Source organism: Nelumbo lutea, chromosome 1, assembly GCF_056320005.1.
Source record: "Nelumbo lutea isolate HS-2025 chromosome 1, American lotus-T2T, whole genome shotgun sequence".
Lineage (NCBI taxonomy): Eukaryota > Viridiplantae > Streptophyta > Magnoliopsida > Proteales > Nelumbonaceae > Nelumbo > Nelumbo lutea.
In genome coordinates this window covers 66,316,710-66,340,239 of record NC_142684.1, presented here as the reverse complement: position 1 = coordinate 66,340,239, position 23,530 = coordinate 66,316,710, and the positions used below count along the sequence as shown (strand labels likewise).

The 23,530-nt window shown below is 37.7% G+C and overlaps 2 protein-coding genes across 4 annotated transcripts; both read left to right on the top strand.

Moving 5' to 3' along the window:
• The first annotated feature begins 95 nt into the window (after positions 1 to 95).
• On the top strand, positions 96 to 3,984 carry LOC148875023 (long chain acyl-CoA synthetase 8-like). Of its 3 annotated transcripts, XM_088947930.1 has the most exons (6): positions 96 to 672; positions 1,047 to 1,457; positions 1,550 to 1,630; positions 1,838 to 2,087; positions 3,422 to 3,629; positions 3,796 to 3,984. In XM_088947930.1, the coding sequence occupies exons 2-5, from the start codon at positions 1,395 to 1,397 to the stop codon at positions 3,424 to 3,426; spliced, it is 399 nt and encodes a 132-aa protein (XP_088804056.1). In that variant the 5' UTR covers positions 96 to 672; positions 1,047 to 1,394; the 3' UTR covers positions 3,427 to 3,629; positions 3,796 to 3,984. The 3 variants fall into 3 exon arrangements, with proteins under 3 accessions (XP_088804056.1, XP_088804057.1, XP_088804058.1); XM_088947931.1 differs by lacking the exon at positions 96 to 672 and having other exon boundaries at positions 888 to 1,457; XM_088947932.1 differs by lacking the exon at positions 96 to 672 and having other exon boundaries at positions 1,069 to 1,457; positions 1,565 to 1,630.
• LOC148875022 (serine/threonine-protein kinase D6PKL2-like) lies at positions 3,437 to 23,261 on the top strand. The gene is made up of 4 exons (XM_088963316.1): positions 3,437 to 3,505; positions 3,796 to 3,883; positions 18,472 to 18,877; positions 22,233 to 23,261. Exons 1-4 carry the CDS (start codon positions 3,437 to 3,439, stop codon positions 23,107 to 23,109), a joined length of 1,440 nt encoding a protein of 479 aa, XP_088819442.1. The 3' UTR covers positions 23,110 to 23,261.
• Positions 23,262 to 23,530: the final 269 nt, after the last annotated feature.

Genomic DNA, 23,530 nt, shown 5'->3' with positions numbered 1-23,530 from the left:
TTAGTGAATAATGGGTGGGTTGGGTGCTTGTGGGCCCCCTCTACAGCGGCCGGCCAGTGGCAGTAGAAAACGAACGTGAGTGGCTCTGTGCTTTCGCGTTTTCTTTTGTTGAGAGCTTCTCATTCTCTGATGGAAGTCCACATCCACGCCGGGGACGGGTAAAGCCCAACGATGGGTTAGACCACATCATTGGCGGAAGTCCTTCCACGGTAGGAGAAGGAAAGAGCAGCGTCCTCATTGTCGGACTGGAACAAGAAACGGAAGCTAGCTGTTGGAGGGGCTCATGGAGTGCAACTCCACAGAAGCGTACTGAAAAACGGATGCAACAAGTACTCTAGCCTTGGCATGCTTTCGCGTTAACATGCTCAATGCAACAAGCAATAGATTGAGCGCTAGCGTAGTGCGGTAGCGCAGCCGTTGCCCTCCATAAGACCCTATTTCTTTCCCCCCCCTCAACAAAGAGAAAGAAGAGATGAACGACCCTATCTTGAATTGAAAGGTTTTTCATGCTATACAACACGTTCAGAGAGGCCAACCTCCTATGTACCGTACCATTTTGGTACCTCGAAAGGGAGGTGCTCCTTATGATGCACAAGGGGTAGACTCGAACTCGGATAGGATTGTGCGTGTCGGGCCCTTCGGGTGTCATATTTTGGCCAAGTTCCCCATACCGTAAGCCCCTATGTTATGCAGTCGTAATATTTTGTTACGTATTCTCAATTTGTTTGGTGAATTTTTTAGGCCACGTTTGGGAGTCTTTAAAAGTAAGTGTTTATTCAAATGAATATTTATTTTGAGTCAAAAATAAGTATTTATTTGTGCTTACGATTAAGACCAAACCAAATATGTACTTATTTAACAAGTCCTAATTTTGGATTTATTTTTTCGGTAAACTTCTTGGTTCATTTCGATGATTGTTCCTTTACCACCATGTTCTACTCATTCATCGTCCATTCATAGAACTCGGGTTTCCCCCATTTCAATTTTTGTTTCTATTTCAGATTATTTATTTGGTTGAATAGTATTCACCCATCTATTGTATACAGCATGGGAGATTTTGAGAAGGTTGGCCCAAGGAGTGTAAAGGCTATTGGTCACCATTGGTTTTGCCAACCATTGATGCTTTCCAGAGAGGAATACAAGCAGAGGTTGGTTGTGACTTGTGAGCCAGGTTTTGCAGTGCGTAATCACAGATTTAATGAACTAGTAGAAGTTCCTTGGGGCTACAACTATTGCAGCCCTGTTTAATTAGTAGAGAAGAAGTCACATCCCAATGACGGAAGTAAGTTTGAGAAGTTACACCTGGGGGATTATGAATAGAAGACTTATGGAGAAGGGTTTGATGAAGCTTGCAACTTTGCATCTGGTCTCGTTAAGTTGGGTCGTGATGTCTGATGTGGAGAGTCCTGCTGCAATTTTTTTCTGAAACCAGGGCCGAGTGCTTCCTTGCTTTTCAGGTAGTCTAGCTGATCGAGTTCAGCTAAATGCATTTCCATTTTAATCTCTGTCATCAGTGAGCAACGACAGATGCACTTGTTTTCTGATTCAGGGATGCTTTCGGCAGAATATTACGGTTATCACCATCTATGCATCATTAGGCGAGGAGGCCCTGATTCACTCACTTAATGAGGTCGGTCATTCCTATAAACATTGTTCTCTGGTAAAACCTTGGGTTGAAAAATGTGGGAATGCATGTTCAAGTCTGAGAATAGCCACTTTGCTAAGGGGAAGGCTCATCTTATAATTGGTTTCTTAGAGAGATGGCTCATCTTAATTGTCTCTCATTCTTTTTGTTTTTCACTTTTGTTTTCCTTTCTTCCTTCTTTGGGTTTTTCAGACCGAAGAATCCACCTTGATCTCCGATTATAAGCAGTTGAAAAAGTTGGCAGCAATAAGCTCAACCCTAGAAACTATTCAGCATGTTATTTACCTAGAAGAGAGTGCAACTGCAATTGGTTCTGATTTGGTTGCGAGTTTGAGCAATTGGACAGTTTCATCTTTCTCTGAAGTTGAGAAACTGGGTAAAGCAAGCCCTGCTCATCCAAGACAACCTTCCAAAACCGACATTGCTGTCATCATGTACACAGGTGGGTACAGGGCTACCAAAGGTTTGTTCCTGCTATTTCTTTTGATAAGATTCGCAATTTCTTGTTTATGTGTCACATGTGATGACACTTTTACAATATCAAGTAGCATATTTGATTCAAAGTGTTACCAGGATAGTAGGATTAAAATAAAATGAAGTAGGAAATAGTCTCGAATTCTAGAAAACTTAGATGAATTTAGGCCTCTGGCTGCATGTCAAGCATTTGGGGCAGGGGGAGATTTCAAAATTATTTCCTTGATTCTATGTTTGTTCATCTTCTAGTACCACAACTCAAGTAAATATACATTAACAGAGGTTCAACGGTGATTTTATCTGACTCTTAAAGTAAAATTAAGAAAGGAACATTGGGTGATTCTTCTGTGTTAAAAGTTAAAACCCACTTTAATGGCATCAGACCAACTATTTTAGACCATGTTCAAGATGGAGTGCTAAAAAAGGTCTGGACTACCTTGACATTGTTTAGTGGGATCATGCTAAATTTTTTTCTCGCTATGTAGTTGCCATTCCGTGAGTTGATATCAGCCTGCTTATTCACAAGTTATTTCCTATTCTTCTGAAGGTTGAGAAGGGTGGGTTAGCAAAGAAACTTTCAATTTTGCATATGAGTGCAAATTGGAAGCTATTGTAGGAAGCTTTCTTGGGGCTTGGACACTAGAAAGAGTTATATGGGATGCTATTGTTTTCAAAAAAACATACGATCTATTCTTGGAGGACACATCTGTGTCCTGCTTTGTGGTGGAGCCCCTTTGTCTAGAGATAGACAATGATTCATTAATATCTTCCTAGGATAATTACTCTCTCTCATCTGTAGTTTCACCCTGATGGATGTCTTGAAATCATCGATAGGAAGGAGGTTGTTAAACTTCAACATGGAGAATATATCCCTCTTGGCAAGTTGCAAATCAGAACTTTATCTATTAGTTTTTTGATTAAGACGCCCCTTCTGAGAATACGTTTATTGTGGAATGGATGATCGGAATGGTCATTCTCCCCTACATTGAGAAACATGTAGTAGGACTTGGTACCAACTACCAAATGGGCCCAACATAGGAGTGTTAGACATTTACATTTACTGTTGGATGATCCTTACCCATTTAACCTTTAGCAGTTTATTCTTATTGTCTAACAGTTGATTTCTTTGACTCTGGAATTAAATAAGGCCCATAAAGGTCAGCTCCTGAACTTCTAAGTCCCTGTATGTGTCTCACATGTAGCACAGGCAGAGGAAACAGTTTTTCCATCTTTGAGGGAGGAATTATTCCTTGTAAGATTGTGGGAATGATCAGATTGACTTATTTGGTTCTCTATCTTCAGCTTGAAGGAACCGTGATGTCAAGCAACCATGTGGATAAAATCATGGTCCATGTGGATCCCTTACACAGATACTGTGTTGCATTGGTAATCCCATTTGCGTAAGGTCCTTGACAACTAGGCCCAGGGGACTAGAGTCAAGTACAAAGATTTTCAAGATCTGTGCCTGAAAGATGAAGCAGTTTCTGAAGTTCAATAACCCCTTTCCAAGGTTAGTAAACTTTAGCTTGTCTATGTTAAGACTTTGTTGGAAAAATTGTAACTGCATATTTAAATGGGCACTAGTATGTTGGCTTGTGCCTGCAAGATGAAACAGTATGTTAATTTGCATTTATGTGACATTAGTTTGTTGTAATGTGCTTGTGTGCATGGTACAGGTAGCTAAAACTGCAAAGCTTGACAAGTTTGATATCCAAGCAAAAATTAGGCTCTTTGCCAGATCCATGGACACCAGAATCTGGTTCGGTAACCGCTGATCTCAAGTTGAAGAGGGAGCTTCAAATGTTACATGAGTAAAAGAATTGAACGGTAACTATAGTTTGCCTGTTTGATGTTATAATTGTTCAAAGGAATATATCCTCCCTGTGCTCTGTTCAGATTAGGTTTTTTAGGCAAGATGGGAAAGAAGAGGAGAGGAGGTGAAGGAGAACAGACACGAATTCCAGAGTTTTCAGGGTTGTGTGTGCTGTGATCTTGATCTAGAGGTTCACTATTTTATGGGAAAGATTGATGTAACAGATTTGCAGGGGAAAATTTTTCTCTGTGCTATGTTTTTTCTTACATGCTAAGATTGCTTCAAGTTCAGACAATAGCTAAGAGAAAACTCAGATGAACAACTATAGGCCCTGATACGGTATAATGCATTAATGCTACAAATCTTTTGGCAGCTACATTCTTTATCAAGACAATAAATAGTACACTGAGACAAGAGCCAAAGACATTCTTCTAGTGTTCTTGCTCATCTAGGCCCATTAGAAATAGTAGCTATTCAGCTATTCCTAATCACAAGGTCTCAAAGAACACTAATCAAAGGTCTCTGTGTATTGGGATTGTAATGCTTTGTTTGAAAATCTTCTAATACGGTATGTTACAGTTGAATCAGCTAGAGCATTGCCTTCATAAGTGTTATTTGACTGCAGCTGTGAAGACCTTGGAGGACAAGTATTAAGCATGTAATTGTGATTTCAGAAAGGGAAAGCCTCAGAAAGTTATGCATAATGAAAATTAGATTGTTTAACCAAAGTCTTTCTGTAGGGTACTGAGTACATATGATCCTGGTCTTAGCTGCTAATCTGCTGTAGTTGAGAACCAAGCTATGGTCTGATAAACTTCTTCACAGGGAAAGAAAGACATGTTTATAATTAATATTATCTGTTCAGTTTCAGATAACAAGAGAAATGGATCAACGCCAATTTTAGACAAAATGACGCCATGGTCATTTCTTCATAAGCCATAAAGATTCGAGCACATGGAGTGGTTGACTTAAGGAGCATTAGGAGACAATCCTTGGCTCAAATTTGACAAACGCAAACCCCCTAGGCACAAAACAATCGCCTGCAAGTGGAGGAACTGATTGATAGGCTCATAGGCTAGCCCAAGAATCAACAAGGATATGGCATGCGATACAACCTGTTTGTGTGGTTATAATCAAGGATCAAATTTTTGTTATGTATCGGCCTGTATTGGTCAATAGGTATCGTATTGGGGCCTTTCCAATACGCCCCTGGGTGTATCGGGTCAGGCCATAGTTCAGAAGATAGCTGGGACTTACACCGACCTCTCTGAACCAGTTTTGAAAAGAAAATAAATAAAACATAAAAAAAAAACACCGATACAGACCAATATCGATATTTAAAACCTTGTTTATAAATAGGAAAAAGAAAAAGATTAAGCGTGCACTTGAAAACTATCGCTTCTTTTATACTATTTCGGATTCACATCTGCGCCCCACAGGTGCCCCATGCACATCCAACCCGTGTATTGAGAGATGTTCCCAATGCAAGCTAAGATGTGCATGTGGGGCGCTGATGTGATCTCTACTATTACTATTCACTTCCGCCTTGATTTTGATTCTGCCAAAAATGAATTCTCTATGCTCAATGAATTTAGGTTGTGTTTGGTTTAGAGGAAAAGGTAGGGAAACCTATATCCCTACCTTTCCTTCAAAGTTCAAACCACACAGCCTAGGATTTGCGTCTCCCATTTTAAATCCACTTCAATCCAAACTCAACCTTTTCAGATTGGTCCTTCAAACCCCCTCCCAGAAAGGGTAAATTACATATTATCACCCTGTACTTTTGTGATAGTGATAAAGATACATAGTTATTAGACATGTTCATGGGCTGGGCCGGGCCGAGCTTTGCTTCTTTATCAATAGAAAATGTCTAGGCCCAAGCCCGAGCACAAGCCAACTTTCAGGCCTAGATTTTGAGCCTAAGCCAGGCCCTTATATAAGGCTTGAAGCCCAATATGCACATAAATGTCCTATTTTTCGTGTAATTTAATAAGCTAACATTATATTAATTTGGTAATAATTTAATAAATTAATACATTAGTTCATATTTTCTGAATAATAAATTAATATTTGATAATAATTTAATAAACAAATACATAATATTATATATATATATATATATAATGTATATTTCTATTATATGTAATAGTATTGGGTCGGGCTTATTTGAGAAAGCCCGACACCGACCCAAAAAATATCAGGTCGGGCCGAGCTGGCTCATTGAGCTATCCAGCCCATGAACAAGTCTAATAGTTACTTAGGCACCTGAACAAAGACCCCAAGGGGTGAAGTATTATTACTCCTAAAATAGCATATACATACCAACTAAGGGCCGATTCATTGGTGTGTTAGTTGGTTTGTTCCAGCGTTGATGCGGAATAGAATCCCGCAACTAGCACTTTGGAGAAAAAGGGGTCAAGGGGAAAATTATTAATGGCGCATAGCACAAAAAAAGGGTAAATTTCTTTAACTACCCTCATGGTTTAACTAATTAACTAAGTGTACCCTTACTGTTTGAAAACTAACTAACTCTAGCCTTACTGTTTCTGACAATTGACTAATCCTTCTTTGTCACTAACGTGCATCAACGGATATGTAAAAAAGACTATTGTACCCTCCACTCGGATCTCTCCCTCTCCTTCTCATTTCCTTTGCCAGAACTACTAGAACCACTGGAACTACCAGAACGGTGGATGATGATCGGATCTCAAATCTAAGTATCTCTCAGATCCCATATCTGGATTCCTTACAGATCTAAGAATCCAAGAGAATAGTCAGATCTGGGTTTCCATATCAGATCTAGGTTCTTCTGACTTTTCAAGGACAGCACCGATGACATCAGCAAAAGTCTCGATGGCAAGAGCATCCTAGTTCCTCATCGAAAATCTTTTTTTCCCGTTTGGAGGGTAACTCCAAAACTCATTGGACATGTTCTTTCCCGTTCCTCACCTTCGCCTTCCTCTTCTGACGAGCACAGGGAGGTCCTGCAATGAACACGAGGCACCGGCTGACATATGGACTCTTGGTTGTGCTGTGTCGGAGATAGTAATGGGTAAGCTAGTGTGGAAGTATGGAGATAACACTGACTTTAGTGTCCTGTTTTGGATTGGTTTCAGCGAAGAACCGCTGAAGATTCTAGGGGTCTCACACAAGTTCCAAGTTGAGGGCGGGAACATGAAAATTGGGATTCTGGCGAAGAACTTCCGAATATAGTAATCCAAACACCCCACCTTTTGTTCTCTTGCTCTCTTGTCTTGGTCCTGTCTTCTTCGCCAGATCTTGTCCTAATCCTACCTTCAAATTGAAGATGGTGAAGAATCTGAGATTTCCAAGGTCTGAGACTTACAAACGCATGGAGCTTTATCAATGTTTGATGTTACAACTCTTTATTTGCAGTATTCGTATTTGAATCATTGAAGTCAAAAACCATGCAGCAGAGGTCCAACGACGACAATTGTTGGGAAAACAACATAAGACATCATTTTAACAGCATTTGATTTACCCGAGGAAGCGTATCAACAACATCAGATTTGGAGGAGCATGAGACCTGAGAGCAAAGGATCAAGGACCCTTCTACATTGTAGAATCTCGACACTGAAAGGCTCTCAAAACTCTTCGCTCCAAGCTTCTTACCCAAATCGACAACTCTGAAAGATAGGAGGAAGCGTTCCTCTTCAAATTGAAGAAAATGAAGAATCTAAGATTTCCAAGAATCTAACATCAGTGGTCTGATATTCCATTTTTCTCGTGTTCATTTACAATAAGATTTTGACAGATGAAAAGGGTGAGAAAGGGAAAAGGCAACTGACAACAGGAAGAGAATCCAAATGGAGTTGTTAATAGAAGAAGAGAGTGACAATGGAAGCCTTGATTTGGAGAGTGTGTCTGTGTGTGTGTGTGTGTGAGTGAGAATGGAAGCCCTGGTGGAGGGTAACGAATGGCAAGTTAAGGATCGAATGAGTTCATTTTGCTATTGAAAGGAAGAAGGTGGAAAGGGTAAAATTGGGTTTAAAAAATATACGTCATCTATATACGAATTTAACGGATGCAAACGGTTAGGGTAGAGCTAGTCAATTGTTAGAAATAGTAGGGGTAGCATCAGTTAATTTTCAAATAGTAGGGGTATACTTAGTCAATTAGCTAAACCATAATGGTAGTTTAAGAAATTTACCCAAAAAATTGCATATACATGATTTTGCGTTAGACATATTTGTATTTGCACTCTTCCCCAAACTATTTTACATCGATCCTGTCTTCGGTCTTCGTGAGGATAATAAGATATGGATGGTGTGGTGTGCCACTGAGAGGAGAGAGGGGAGTCTACAAAAAGATTGTGTTCTAAACCTGCCAGCTTGATGCTTCAAGAAACAACTATACTACCATATCTATCGAGAAGCATGGGAATAATAAGAGTGCAAGTCGAGTCAGGTTAAGCTTGGTTGACCCAAAAGCTTTGGAAGCCAAGTCCTTGAATCCCCAAAGTTTTTGGGTTGGCTTGACTCTTCTACTTCCTTTGTTCATATTTTTTAGATGGTCAAAACCTCAACCCTAATTCAACCTAAAGTTTTAACCTCAACCTAAACATTAACCTAACTTAGCTAATTTTGGGTTGGATTCGGGCTAACTCACCCCAAATTGTAGCCCTAATAACAATGTTTCAGAGGATTGTTTTCTTTCTACTTAGGGGGTGTTCTGTAGTGTGGATGAGAAATTAGTGGGTGCACAATGCTCTACTCCAAACCCTGTGGCAGGGACCAATCCACACCACACTACAGTCCACAGTTGTTCTGAACTATGGATGGATTGTGTGGACCGGAGTAGTCCACACCCACGGTGGCGTTCTGTAGGTGTGGTGAACAGTCCACACCACACTTTTTTTGATTCCATGTATCTCATATACATTTTATGGGAGATCCACATAGTCGATCATAAATGTCTAATTTTTGCATTTTATATGGTAAATAAATTGGAAAAACAAGTCCTCAATATATAGACAACAATTGAATTTTTAAATAATTAAAAAATATTATTTTAAATATTAAAAAATTAATAATTTAAATATTATTTTATTGATAAAAATATTAAAAATTTAATATTTAAATAATGAAAAGAGTTGAGAAGTAGAACCGTTGGACTTGTGCTAGAATTAACGTTAAAAAATATTATTTTATTGATAAAATATTAAAAATTTAAAATTTAAATTTATTAAAAAACAAAATAAAATGAGAGTAATTGGACCAACATTGAAACCTTCCCACAAACTATCCACATCATAGCATGGACCATCCACGAGAAAATACTGTGGACGATAAATTTGGGTGTTGCCCATCCCTGTCCATGCTATTTTGTGGATAGGGATTATCCACACATAGCAGAACACCATACCTTACCATGGATAGGACCAAAATGGTCCCATCCACGATATATACACACTACCGAAAGCCACCTTAATTAATACAAATAAGAAAAACATTGATAGTTCAAAGAAATCATGCTAATGAACTTAGGAATAATTCTAATGGGTGATACAATGAGAGAAATTAGATTGAGATGAATTTGTCACATGCATAAAGGGCAGCTGAAAAAGGAATTGGGTAGAAATAATAAGAAATTATTTGAATGCCCATAATTTAACAATGGATATAGGACATTAAATAGAACAAAATATTAAAATAGGATTCATGTGGTTGGCCCCTTATAGTTGAGAAATTGACTATTTTTAATCAAAAAGAAATGATGCATTATTTATGTCCCATTTGGTTCGGGGGAATAGGGGTCTGGAATCGGAATCGGAATGGGCTATTCTGATTCCAACTGTTTGATTGAGCAGAATTGAAATTCCATTCTCATTCCTGTTGTAATGGCATTCCCCGTTTAAAGGAATAGCCATTATCTACCCTCTCCCTTGGGAATGAAATCTCATTCCTATTGATTCCAATTCCCATTCCTATTACTGTCTGAACCAAACAAACTATGGGAATAGACCATTCCAATTCTGATTTCAATTCCAACTGCCAACCAAACAGACCCTTAGATAGTAGATTTGTACATACAAATAGACTGCTGTCCTCATTATAATTTATACTCTTTTGTTTTCAAGATCATGGGTAGTCACATTTAAAGATCTAGAAACATACTTTATAGTTATATTACCAGCACCATATGATCCTCAAAATGCAAATAGAGATAGAGTTGTCAAGCTTAAAATCACCTTGATGGGCCAAGTTCTTTAGAGAGACCCGGTAGTTGAGAATTGAGATAGTAATTCAGCCCTAAGGCTGTAATTAGATCGGTTCAGCAACATCCAAATCTGACCAATCATCAGATTTTGGGGGATCTCAGATCAAATTTGAATCCTACTAAACAAATCAAATTCAGATTTAATCCAATTCTGTTTTATTTTTTTTAATTGTATATATAATATAATACATAAAATTATATATGTATATATTTATATATAATTATATAGACTTTATATATTAAACCAATATATATAATAAAATAATCAGGCTCAGATTTTAGTGGGACTGGATGTGGTTAATTTTACATCCCATCCAATTATTAGTGGGATGTTGATTTTAAAATCTGAATCCAATCTGATTAGAAAACAGATGATCTGACTCAGATAATCGGATCAGGTCTCAACTTTTGGAGTTTGCCCATAGCCTTGTTTGGCATCCCTGGAGAATTGTAGGCTTTCTGTGGTATGGCCAATGGGTCTAATAAGCACTATAGTTTGGTGCTGCTTAGATCAGAAAATAAAATAAAATAAAATCGCCTAAGACCTATGTCTAGTTAGGTGTTGTTTGGATTAGAGATATATAACAAGTCATTATACTTCCTTCTTGATTGTCATATAAATAAACTAGTGATCATTGCTCATTGTAACCATGTAAGATTTTCAATGATATCCGGTGCCTAGAACCACTCAAGTTTAAGTTGACAAAACGTGCTTCAAAATAGAAGGTGCCAGCTAGATTTCTTGTAAGGTCTAATGTTGAGCTGAGCTTAGGATGTGATCACTTAGGATATGTTTGGTTTGAAGGAAAAGGTAGCAAAAGGAAGGAAAATTTATACAAGTTTTGTAAAGGTTTCCTTAACTTTGCCCTCCTTTCCCTACTTTTTCCTTCAATCGAACACATCTTTAAGGAGTCATTTGATAATAGCCAATGTATGTGAACTAAAAATCTTAAAGTTTTTAAAACCGAACTGGACAACAAATCGGTCAGGGGTCCGGTTCCTAGGTCGAACGATCCAACTGTTTGAACCGAAAAGATGCCCTATTCTGACAAAAAATAAAAAATAAATAAATAATGGCCAAAACCATTGGATGATTTGAACGGTTCGACCACCTAAGTCAATGGTTTATTGACCAAATCAACGATTTTTAGCGAAATAACAGTTCTGGGGTAAAATGGAACCAGTCACCTGACTAGTTCCCGGTTTTGAAAACCATGGAAAAGCTTATTACTTGATCTTTTTAAGCAGAACAAGGTTCATATAATTGGGATATGACTTAGGTAATAATGATGATAAACTATTTTATCCACTAAAAGATGAAAACAATAAATCATTCAATTCAATAACTTCATCTGCCATAAACAGCCATGTAATATCCCATCATTTCTAAGAAAAATAAAAACAGGAAAATGTTCAATTTAGAAAGAGTACAAATACAAATATTTGTATAATATAAATAAAAGGTTTAAAATTATTGAATATAAGGTTTTGTACTGAACACTTTTGTATTTGCACTAGCCTAAATGAAAAAATAAAGTATAGTTTTAGTAGCCAAAATGAAACCACCAATAAATCTTCAAATGATAACTTGATTGGGCCCAAAATGATCCTACAGAGTCCTCTTGCTATCTTATATTGTTGTGGCAAATTTGAATCCAAAATCACTTGCAACATGCCTTCTTTTTATACATTTTTAATATTGAAACATGGTACTAAAATTTCAATGCCTGATGATGATGATAAAAGACATAGAGTAGATGAGTGCACATGTGGCCGAATTACAAGAGGTCCTTTATATCAATGTTTTCAAAACCAGACTAGACAGTCAGACCAAAAAATCGTTGATTTGGTCAACAAATCACTGACCCAGGCAATCAAACAGTCGAATCATCAACTCGAACAATAGTTTTTGGCCATCTTTTGTTTATTTACTTTTTTTATATTTTTTTGTCAAAGTAGATTGTCCGTTCAAACCAAACAGTCTGACTGTTTGATCCAAAAACCGGACCCCATAATGGTTCCTTTTCTTTACATGACAGATTGGCTTTGGTAGGCAAGATAATCTTTCCACGAGGCAGAAATATGACAAGTATGTAAAGGGAGGTTCCCTACTTGGCCCAATTAGGGAACCTTTTCCTATTGGCTTGCTACATCTCATAATTCAACTCTCTTGAATATCACTCAAGAGATCTTTACCAATGTAAGTTTTCAATTATGCTTCATATTTCCATATGGCTAAAAGATGGGCATGATCTGTGAATTAGATGAGGGTGATGATCAGAGTAGGAAACTTTAACAATTACTACTTCAACAATAAAAACAAGAGCAAATTACACCAATTCCCCTGTTTGGAAAAGCTCACCAACTTCCTGATAAGACTATAAACAACTTTGAAATACGGGGAGGTTCAGTGAACCTTTTCCAAAACATAATAGGTGTGGGTGTAATTTACCGTAAGAATAATTATGGCAGCACTAATGATGTTTAGTTTTTCTGTGGTGGCAAAGTTTAGAGTGGTTGAAAGGAGGATGCTTATATTGACTTAAAGCACTCATGAAACATGAGGGTAAAAGTTCTCCCTCTCACTCAAAAAAAAAAAAGTAAAATGATGTACACATGCTAGAATTTAACTAGGTTATATGTTTCTTACAACACTGCAATGGTCACAAGAAACTGATACAATAGATGTTCATCGGCCAGGCCGGGTTTTCATAGTGTATTAACAGTTTTTAGGGCTGTCCGAGTTTCGGCCAAGTTCGACATCTTGTTTACCCTTATTAATTAATAAAATTATGGTTTTTAAAAAATTAAAAGTTCAATTTTATTTTACAATTGAAATTATAAAAGATGGGGTAAAATACAGAGACCCACCCTTAAGTCCTGCATTTTCATTTGTGATAGAGAGCTATCATGTAGTTATAGATTCCAATGTTGTATTCTCACCGTTGGCATTCTATCAGTTTTGAACTTTCATTAGATTATTATCCTTTCCATTTATTGCATCTCCAAAACCTAAGTTTTGAACTCATGCCATTGTCTCCCTCTCTCAGTATTTAATACCTAGGTTTGTAGATCCATTGTTGAGGAAGTGCATGGAATAATGTTCTGAGTTCTCCATGTTGTTAGAACCAATAATAGTGGATCTACCTCTTTCGGCTCTCCTTTGTCTTGGAAAGAAGAAAAAAAAAAGAAAATAGAAAAAGTTCAAAACTTGGGCTTTTGCAAGGTTTTTAAAATTAGACCAGACAGGGAACCATTATGGGGTCCGATTCCTTAGTTGAACAGTTTGAACGGATGGCCTGCTTTTACAAAAAAAAAAAAGATAAAAATAAAAAAATAAAAAATAAAAGATGGCTAAAAATCGTTGTTCAGTTCAACTGTCTGGGTCAGTGGTTTGTTGACCAAATCAACGGTTTTGGCCAAAAAGCGTTTTTGGGGTAAAACAAAACCAATCAGGTGACCAATTCCTAGTTTTTCCAGTCCAGCCGAACTTTGAAAACACTGGATTTTTGAGATATAATAAATAAAGGAAAGAGAAAAATGGTCCCATTAAAGTTCAAAACTGATAAATGTTAACATCAAGAAAGAGTGTTGAAATATGAAAAAACACAAGATAGCTCCTCATAAGCTTATGCTCATACCATGCTCATAGTCATAGCTAGACCTGTTCATAGGTCATGCTTAGGCTTGGCTTTTTGTCAAAATTCAAATGGGCCTGAGCTCTAGACACTGTAAAGTTGGGCCCAAAGCCCGACCCGTGAACAGGTTTAGTCACAACCACTTGTAGCAATGCATTAGGAATATCTCCCCATACATAAAAACATACAAGCATGAAGATATTCCCAATACACAATTGCAAGTGGCTATGAGAACAATGTGAGCACGGTCATGTGATGACTGAATCCGATCTCCATGGACCTTAGTGTCACTACTCCTAAGGTAAAGGGGTAGTTCTCTATAATTTACCTAAAAGTTATAATACCCAATGTTCTAAGAACCGACCAGGCATAGAATTGGAGAAGGGAGAAGTTTGACCAAGGTCAAACCGGAGATCGAACCGTGATGATGTGGCATATACATATATATACTATGGTCATATAAATACTATATATAATATACTTTACAACTTTTAATGTACTTAAATGTGATGGACGGATGGTAAGCTTCTTATTTTTTTAAAACAAATGACTAGGGTTCAAGTCTTTTGACTTACATTTTCTTTAAAATACGTGCATAATAATATAATATGTATAATAAATAACCATTAATTAGCATAAGGAAAGAGGTGGATCAATGGTAATTAAGTATTTTGTGAAAATAAGAAGTCTTGGATTCAAATCTTATTAATAATGCTTTAAAGTTTCACTTATATAGGGACTCGGGCATTTTCATGAAACCGGGACTGGTTCACTGATTTTTTGGTCCAACCGGCTAGTCAGCCGATTATCAGTGGGCTTTAAGCAAGTTTGATTATTGGGGGTATGATCAAACCAATCAAAGCCCTGGATTACAGTTCAACCAGCCGGTCCGATTTCCTAAACATCGATAATACCACATATAAAATATTAACCATATATGTATATAATTTCTAGACCAAGCTTGATGGGTCCGAGCTAGGTTGTGCTTGGAATAAAAATGGCTTCTTGAGCTTAAAAATTGGTGGGTTAGGCAAATTGGGCCAGGTCCGGTCATAAATGATCATTCTTATGCTAATATCATAGTTAGTAATGGAAATAATTTCTAAGTGGGTATTTGGTATGGTGGTGATTTAATTGACAATATTTACACTTAAATCATGACAATTTTTTTGGCTACATACTCCCCTAACCTGCTCTCAACTCAGGTGAGGGCGGGATACAATCCAAGAACCTGACTCCTTGCTATCAAGGTTTTGAAAACTGACCTGGAGAACGAATTGGTCAAGGTCCAGTTCCCAGGTCGAATAGTCTGATCGTTCGAATCAAACAGTTAGTCCGTTCTAACAAAAAATAAAAAAATTAATAAAAATTTAAAAAGTAAAAAACAGTCAAAACTGTTTGAATGGTTAACTACCCGGGTCAGTGCTTTGTTGACCAAAATCAACAATTTTTAAGAAAAATTCGATTTTCTAGAAAAATGGAACCAATCACCTAACCGATTCCTCGTTTTTTCGATCCAACTGCCTGGTCCTATCCAATTTTGAAAACTATGCTTGCCGAAAGCCTTACCTTACCAACAAGCTAGCTCACACCTTCAAAAATCAAAACTTAAATCATGACATAAGAAACCAGAAAAGTGAGATGCTTTTGGCACGAGGACAATAGTTTATAATAACTTCAAACATGTTGGTGCCATTACATATAGGATAATTGAAGTGGGAATGCTCCAAACTACAAAAAATATCTTTTTGATGTTTGTCTCAATACTCCCATTCATATAACCCAATACAAAATATGGTGTAGCTATTTTAAGCTAAATCTGCCCAACTAAAGTAAAATTGATTATGTGGTGCTTACAAGGAATCAAAAGAAAAACGAAACAAAACGCCATACACCACCTAATTTAACCAACAACATTCTTTTCAACCTTTGGAATCCATGGCTCCATAGCTTAGACCATGCTATTGATTGTTTAAGTTGAACAAAAGATCAATCAATGGGAAAGAAGAAAAGTATGGGAAAAGGAGGGGCCCGGGGCAAATATACAATCCATGGCTCCCTGCTATAAAGAGTAGGCAAACCGGGGGAATTGATCAGTGGGGACTAATTTTTAGAATTTGTGGTCTGAAGTCATTCCACTTCTTCAAATGCTCATGCTTTACCAGTAAATTACTAAAATGCAAGGCAGAAAGAGATTGCTGCTTACATGGATTATATACAGCCACAGTTATGTTTCTTCCAAAGAGGCTAATAGACCCAAAATCTGAAATGGTGGAAATATGAACTACCAAAGTTTGGAAAGAAAAGAAAGGAATAATAGAAGGAAATGAGAAAGCATATTTGGTTTTGTAAACAAACACCAGTCGCTCTGTTTTAGTGTCTTTATCCATATTAATGGTAGGTTTTAAAAACCGGATCGAAAATGGAACCGTTTTAGTTATCGGTTCTTGAGTCAAATGGTCTGACCATCCGGTTTGAATGGATGACCATTCTGATTTAAAAATAAAAATAAAAAATATCTAAAAACTATTGTCTAGGTAGATGGGCCAATAATTCAATCACCCAGACATTGACCAAATCAACGATTTTAAGGTAAAACAGAACCAATTACCTAATCAAATCCCAGATCAACCAATCAGACTGTCTAGTCCAATTCAATTTTCAACACCATGGTCAACACAAACAGCTCTCTCTCTCTCTCATGGATAAGAATTTACAACATCAATCACACGAGGAAGAAGTTTTAACCTCCATTTCACATATGGGGTGCAAAAGATCTTGATAAAAGGAAAAAAAAAAAAGTCTAAAATGGACAACCCACATTACAGTCAACCTAAGAAGCTGATGAGAAAAATGTCGACCCACCCACAAAAACACCATGTGGCTTGATAAGCTACCAACTCAAGATTGGACGAATGTGTAAAGTTGATACAAGAAAAACATGGGCGCGTATCCGCTTCCAATGCACATTACAATTGGTCAAACAGGCCACCGCTCGAGTATTTGCCTCTCCCACGACCAGTCGACCACCACCACATATTTTCGGTTTTTTAGACTGCTTTTAGTTTTATCCATTTAGACCACTGGTCCATAGATCTACATTCCGGTGGAGCATCATCCATGAGTTTTGATTTTTTATTTTAATGGCTGCTCCAAATCTCTGGCTCAGGTTAAACCACTGAACAACTGTAATTAAGACTTAAGAGCCTTGTCAAATTCTTTAGAGGGAACATTAAAGGCGACGTGTAGTTAATGCACAGGAGATAGATTGTTATTTGTCGTCCGTATTTGGACAAATCGTAGAACAAGAAATAGATTAGTTTTATTTTCTTCTGCCAGAAAAATTTGAAAAATATAAGAAGAAGGGCATCGTTGTCATTGAGGAGTGGATGAATACAGGAAAATAGATCAAAGTTTAAAGTAAATCAAAGTTTAAAGTAAAAGGTACAGTTGAGAGACCCATTCGGTGATTCGGACCCCTGAGCTCATAGGGGACAAAAAACTATGAAATAATTGAATGAGAAACGCTTAACTTTAGCTTTGACCCCTCCTGGAGCCGGTTCCTCTTCCTCTCTCTCTCCTCACACGCACAATAATCCTTGGAGTCTTGGACTGGACATCCAACGCTTTCTAACACTACTAAAGCTTTCTTTCCTTGCTTTTTCCCATCTCTAGCTCCACTCGTCTTGTTCTTCTTTTTTCTGTCCACAGACAGGAGCAAGTATTTCTATTTCCCCTCTTTCTCTCACTATAGCAGTGGTGCTATTTTCTCTGCTAAAGCAAACCCTAAAGTTCTGATCTTTGAAACCAGGTACTCTTTGCGGGCTTCTTTTATCGTTACTTTTAAGTGCTCTTGTGTTTCTCTTGATGGGCATGGATCTCTTTGCCCCCCCCCCCCCCCCCTGTTTTGCTCTTTTATTTTACTTCTGGGTTTTTGTGGGGTTTTGGATCTGTGGTAGGGTTTGATCACAGATGTGGGTCTGCGATCATGATCTGGATGTTTCTCTACCACTTCCTTGATTACTGTTTATCTCACTCGATATAATATATTTTATAAATTATTTCTTAAATTTGGCATCTGGGTTTGTTGAGTAGCCATTGAGGAACTGCATTTCTTAGAGACGGTCTTGATCCTTTACTTTTAGTACTTAGTCTGTCATTTTTTCTGTAAAAGTTTTTGTTTTTCTAGGTGGGTTTCGGTTTATGTATCCCTCTATTCATTTATTTATCTATTATAATTTGTATTCGTCTGTGTGCGTGTTTATATTAGGAGGTAGATAATGCATTTTGACTTTGAGATAAATCTTCTTCTACGAAGAACTTTTAGGATCTTTTCTATTATCAGTGGCCTGTTGATCGTTTACAGAAGTAGCGCTTGATCAGTGGTTGCATGCAAAGATGTGCTTCCCCTTCTTTCCTGTATAAAGTTGGTTTTTGTTCTTAGGTTGTAAGTTCTTGTTTTTTCTTGTTTGCTCATGAAAGTTTGAGTTTTGATTCGTCTGAACAAGGCTTGCGGTAGTTGAGATTCTTGATCTTTGAGATATTGGGGCTTATATTGTAATTTGTATTCGTTTTACTTGAAAACCATTGTAATTCTAATCAGAATATATGTTTTCCTGTTTGGATTATTTTGACACGGGTAAAAAAATTTCATATCTCAGTGCAGTCTGTGGTATATGCTGAATATGTTCTTGACTCCCTTTTCATATTGCTACTTTCTGTCCGTGCAAGAGATGGGGTTTTGGGTTTGAGCCATTTCCGACTTCTCAAGAGGTTGGGGTGTGGGGATATTGGGAGTGTCTATCTGTCAGAGTTGACTGGGACCAAGTGTTATTTTGCAATGAAGGTTATGGACAAGGGTTCTCTAGCAAGCCGTAAGAAGCTGCTTCGGGCTCAGACAGAAAGAGAGATACTGCAATGTTTGGACCATCCGTTCCTTCCAACACTATATACCCACTTTGAGACTGACAAGTTCTCATGTTTGGTAATGGAGTTCTGCCCTGGAGGAGATTTGCACACCCTTCGGCAGAGACAGCCAGGGAAACATTTTTCTGAACAAGCAGTGAAGTATGAAATCCTTCCCATATTCATATGATCCTATTTAAATTAAAGCATAACAGTTATATAGCATATAGCATCTCTTTGATGTAGTGATGTTCTGGTTCATGTCAGCTATGTGTTTGATAGTTAAACCATTATCAGATCCATCTTTCTTTTGTGATGCCTACTGCACAAATTTGTTCTTAATATGCTAGCCTCATTTTTACCTTTTCCCTGAAGGAAAGAAAATAAATAAATAAATAAATGTATATTCAAATTAAAAGCAGTCTTTTTCTTATGTGTGTTAGGCAGGAACCTGAAGAAATTTCCTGAGAGATGGAAATTTTAAGAATGCAAATTCTTGAGAGAACCACCAATAACAAGACCAACAATTAATTGTTGGAGTACGGTATATTAGTAGATTTAAGTAAATTGTTTTCCTTTCATTGTTTCTACATGTCCAAGACCTTATTCTTCTCTGTAATATGTGCTTGTCAGCAACCTTTTTCTCATTCCAATTTTAGTTTTTGGCCTTTAAGTCTGGCTACCCTGATATCTTTTTTTTTTCTTGAGTTTTTATTACCAAAACTTGTTCAAGCATGAGCTCAGAGTCTGGCTACCCTGATTTTCCGTTTTCTCTTTTCTTTTTAATTTTCCCATTTTTCCTCATTTTAGCATTGGTCATGATTTTGAGTTTACCATGGTGAATCAATTTCTACTTCAAAGAGCTAACTTCAGAAATATAGGCCGGAAAGAACATTCATTTGAGGTTCTGTTAAAGATGCTGCCAAAGCTTTCTTGTAAACACCAACAAAATCACTATGTTGGTTTTCTTTCCTTGTGTTTTTGGCTTTCTCTTTGATATGTAATGAAGTTTATAATTCATACGAGTTCTCTTATGAATCCATAAGGTCTGGAGGTTTATTTTTGTTGGGAGGAACAAACACAGTTTGTAAAGTAGACATATATATGGACAAATACTCAAGACTACTGCATGTGGTCTTTGGAATATTCCTTAAAATGTGACAGTTGTAGTTTATATTTCCTTCTTAATATTTGATCCAATTTCCCTTTTCAAGAACTTCACACTAAAAGGATGTCCTAAGTTTATCTATTTATTTGTTTAGAAACTTCATGTAAGGACTTTGAATGATGTTTGTTCTATTGGGCTTGTAAAATCTGAATGCATGCCTCAGCTGTCAAAGCGTAATTTCCTGGCATATAGGTGCTTTAGGTAGTTCCATGATAATTGGGGTGTCTGAACTTTGAATCAATTACTGAAACATGACAGAGTAAGATGATGAATATCTACTTTTGAGTTGGTCCATGCCAATGTAGAGGTTTCTGCCTTCCACTTGGGTGAATGGAATTGTTCTTGGTATGTGGAAAGACTTGGTACTTTAATGGGATCTTATCCGGCTTTTTGATTGAGGACACAGTTTATAATTAATTTCTGGTACTGCTTTACACTTCTCTATAGAGGGAGCCTTGAGTTTTTTATTTGCCTTCTTAAATCTTAAGTACTTGATGTGAAACCAGAGCCCATTACTGCATGGCAGGACTTAAAACTGAAACCTTCTGAGTTCCGTCATTTTTTTTCCCTTTGATTGACAACCTTCTGAGTTCCAACCTTGTAAGTCTCCATTCCTATGAGTCATTAAAATTTGATCTCTCCCTCAAGTACTTGTTCTTTAGCTGGTATTTATGAGGGCAGACTAATGTGAGACAGGATAGTTGTTTTTGAAACACAACATGTTAGATTACTGAGGGCTGGGTTTTGGAGCATAAATGAATAAATATGATGTAAGATAGCTCAAATGTAAACACCTACATGCTGGATTTTCTGCACAACACTTGGAAGTTGAAATTTCTTCTTAGAAACATCAATAGTTCTCAACCAATTTGCTCAATATTCATTTTAGTACCTAAGGTTTTGAATAGGTTCTCCAGTACTATTCTTGGCCAGTGGGCATGGGAAATTCTTTGCATGCTGAAGTACTCTCTTCTGCAAGGTCTCAAACTTGCTTTTGCATCAGGATGGTCTGATCTTGTTGTAGGAAGGGGACTGTAGTGGTTATTGGGTTGATGGCATCTATGGTTTCTGGCCCAAATATTTCAATTCACCAAATTAGAAAAGCAAAGCATTGACCTCCAAATTGAATGGCTTATTTGTGTCCCTAGATTGGCCAATGGCATTGCAGACTCACTGGCAAGGGGGGGGGGGAATAGGCAGAACCACTATTAGATGGGGGATTACTACGTCCAGGGTTCCACTCTTGAACAGGGCTAAAACAATGTAACGTTCCAAGTGAAAGTGGTGAAGCAAAGGACTTGAGACAAAAAAAATGATCAATATAAAATATGGAAGTGTTTTAAATTATTGGCTCGAGTGCCAAAATAACATAAGAAATTATATATTTAGTTTTTAAAAGAAGTAGATAAATGAAGGGAAATGTAGAAGGATTACTAGGGTAGCCACATCTCTCTTCTTGAGCTAGAATTAGGGTGTCACCGGATCTAATGGCCTTATGATAGTGACATCATACTATCAAAATCAGGTACTCATGCAAACCACATTAAGAAGAGTAAGCTGGAATGAATTCAACAGAGAGTTTTAACATCTATTTTAGAGAAATAGAACTTGTTTCCTAGGTGGTGTTAGAATGTTCAGTGTTTCCAGAAACCGAGGCAACTATTTTCTGCTCCCTGGGACGCCAGAAACATTCTGCAAGAACATCAAACATTGGATTTGAAATTAGAGAACACCTAAAGTCTGAGTTGAAGTAAATACGCCAGAAATTTTCCATTTCATATACCACAAGATAAAAAGTGTCTGAAATCAATTGGAGAAAAAAATAAAGTAGGAACCAGTGTTGTCAAGCTTGGGTCAGAAACCACCAACCAAAAAGAGTTTTTTGGGTTGCCTGGTTCCTAGAAATGTTGACTTGGTCAAACTTGTTTCAAATGCATGTTTTTAACACATAAAGTAGGAACCAGTGTTGTCAAGCTTGGGTCAGAAACCACCAACCAAAAAGAGTTTTTTGGGTTGCCTGGTTCCTAGAAATGTTGACTTGGTCAAACTTGTTTCAAATGCATGTTTTTAACACATATTAAAAGATTTAGCATTTATTGCTTTACATTTATCGACTATTTTTATTTGTTTGTTTGTTTGTTTGAGTTGAATGATCTAACTGAATGCCTGAACTGTTCCACCCATATGACCCGATGATCAAGGTGGTTTTTACATCCGATCTGACAACACCGTATAATAGGAACCATCATCCTTTACAACCCAAAACTTAAGCATGAAAAAGATAGTGCATATATGCTTGTTTACCTGTTTCTTTGTCGTGTGATTGGTGTAACTGGTTCCGACGTGCAGGTTTTATGTAGCAGAGGTTCTTTTGGCTCTGGAGTATCTCCACATGCTGGGGATAGTGTATCGTGACCTGAAGCCAGAAAATGTTCTCGTGAGGGAAGATGGTCACATAATGCTCTCGGACTTCGACCTCTCTCTCCGTTGTGCCGTCAACCCAACTCTTGTCAGGTCCTCCTCTCTCGAGTCCGAACCCTTTCGGAAGAACCCCATGTACTGTGTGCAGCCAGCTTGCATTGAACCTTCCTGCATTCAGCCATCTTGTGTAGTCCCCACAACATGCTTTTCCCCGCGCCTCTTCTCTAGCAAGTCGAAGAAGGAGAGGAAACCCAAAAATGAGATTGGAAACCAGGTGAGCCCATTGCCAGAGCTCATTGCAGAGCCAACAGGGGCACGGTCAATGTCGTTTGTTGGAACACATGAGTACTTGGCACCTGAGATTATCAAAGGTGAAGGACATGGCAGTGCTGTGGACTGGTGGACATTTGGGATCTTTCTATATGAGCTGTTGTTCGGGAAGACGCCATTCAAAGGGTCGGGGAATCGGGCAACACTGTTCAATGTTGTAGGGCAGCCATTGCGATTCCCGGAATCACCAGTTGTTAGTTTCCAAGCAAGGGATCTGATAAGGGGTCTCCTCGTGAAGGAGCCACAACACAGGCTGGCTTACAAGCGGGGTGCCACAGAGATAAAGCAGCATCCCTTCTTCGAAGGTGTGAACTGGGCTTTGATCCGTTGTGCCAGCCCACCTGAGATTCCAAAGCCGGTAGAGATAGAGCGAATTTCAGCCCCTACAGCATCGACAAGTGAGAAGGCTGCCACTGCCGCTGCCACCGTCAATGAGAAGAGCTCTGGTAATTATCTTGAGTTCGATTTCTTTTAGTGGTTTGCGATTCTTTTCTGTATTGGAGAGGGACAATGCTGGGGATCTTATCTTCTTCAAATATTCATAGATGACGATGTGTTTGTTGTTGGGAACCATTCAAAATTTTAATTGCAACAAAGGCCAGCTACAAAATCTTCTCCATCCCTAAATACAAGATTCAATTTTCGCCTTGTTCCTTTTTTGTTTCAACTAATACATCGGCGGAAGAAATTCGTGGACCAATTTCTATGAATCACCACTCGATCAATTTCAAGTTTAGAAAGAGAGATCGACTTAAGGGCCTGTTCATCTTCAAACTTTTTATCTCTTAAGACGAATTTTTTAATTCTAAGAGAAAAGTGGTTATTCATTTTCTCTAATCTCTTATTTCTTAAAGTGTAATCATTACAATTTTTTGTTTTCGAATGATGCCTTTAAA

Bases quoted from the DNA above. Each gene is read 5' to 3' on its own strand.
- LOC148875023 (XM_088947930.1), top strand. From the start codon at position 1,395: ATGTGGAGAGTCCTGCTGCAATTTTTTTCTGAAACCAGGGCCGAGTGC. The intron at 1,458-1,549 runs GTAGTCTAGCTG...TTTCTGATTCAG, and splicing joins AGTGCTTCCTTGCTTTTCAG to GGATGCTTTCGGCAGAATAT. The intron at 1,631-1,837 runs GTCGGTCATTCC...TGGGTTTTTCAG, and splicing joins TGATTCACTCACTTAATGAG to ACCGAAGAATCCACCTTGAT.
- LOC148875022 (XM_088963316.1), top strand. From the start codon at position 3,437: ATGTCAAGCAACCATGTGGATAAAATCATGGTCCATGTGGATCCCTTA. The intron at 3,506-3,795 runs GTAATCCCATTT...TGCATGGTACAG, and splicing joins ACAGATACTGTGTTGCATTG to GTAGCTAAAACTGCAAAGCT. The intron at 3,884-18,471 runs GTAACCGCTGAT...TTCATATCTCAG, and splicing joins GGACACCAGAATCTGGTTCG to TGCAGTCTGTGGTATATGCT.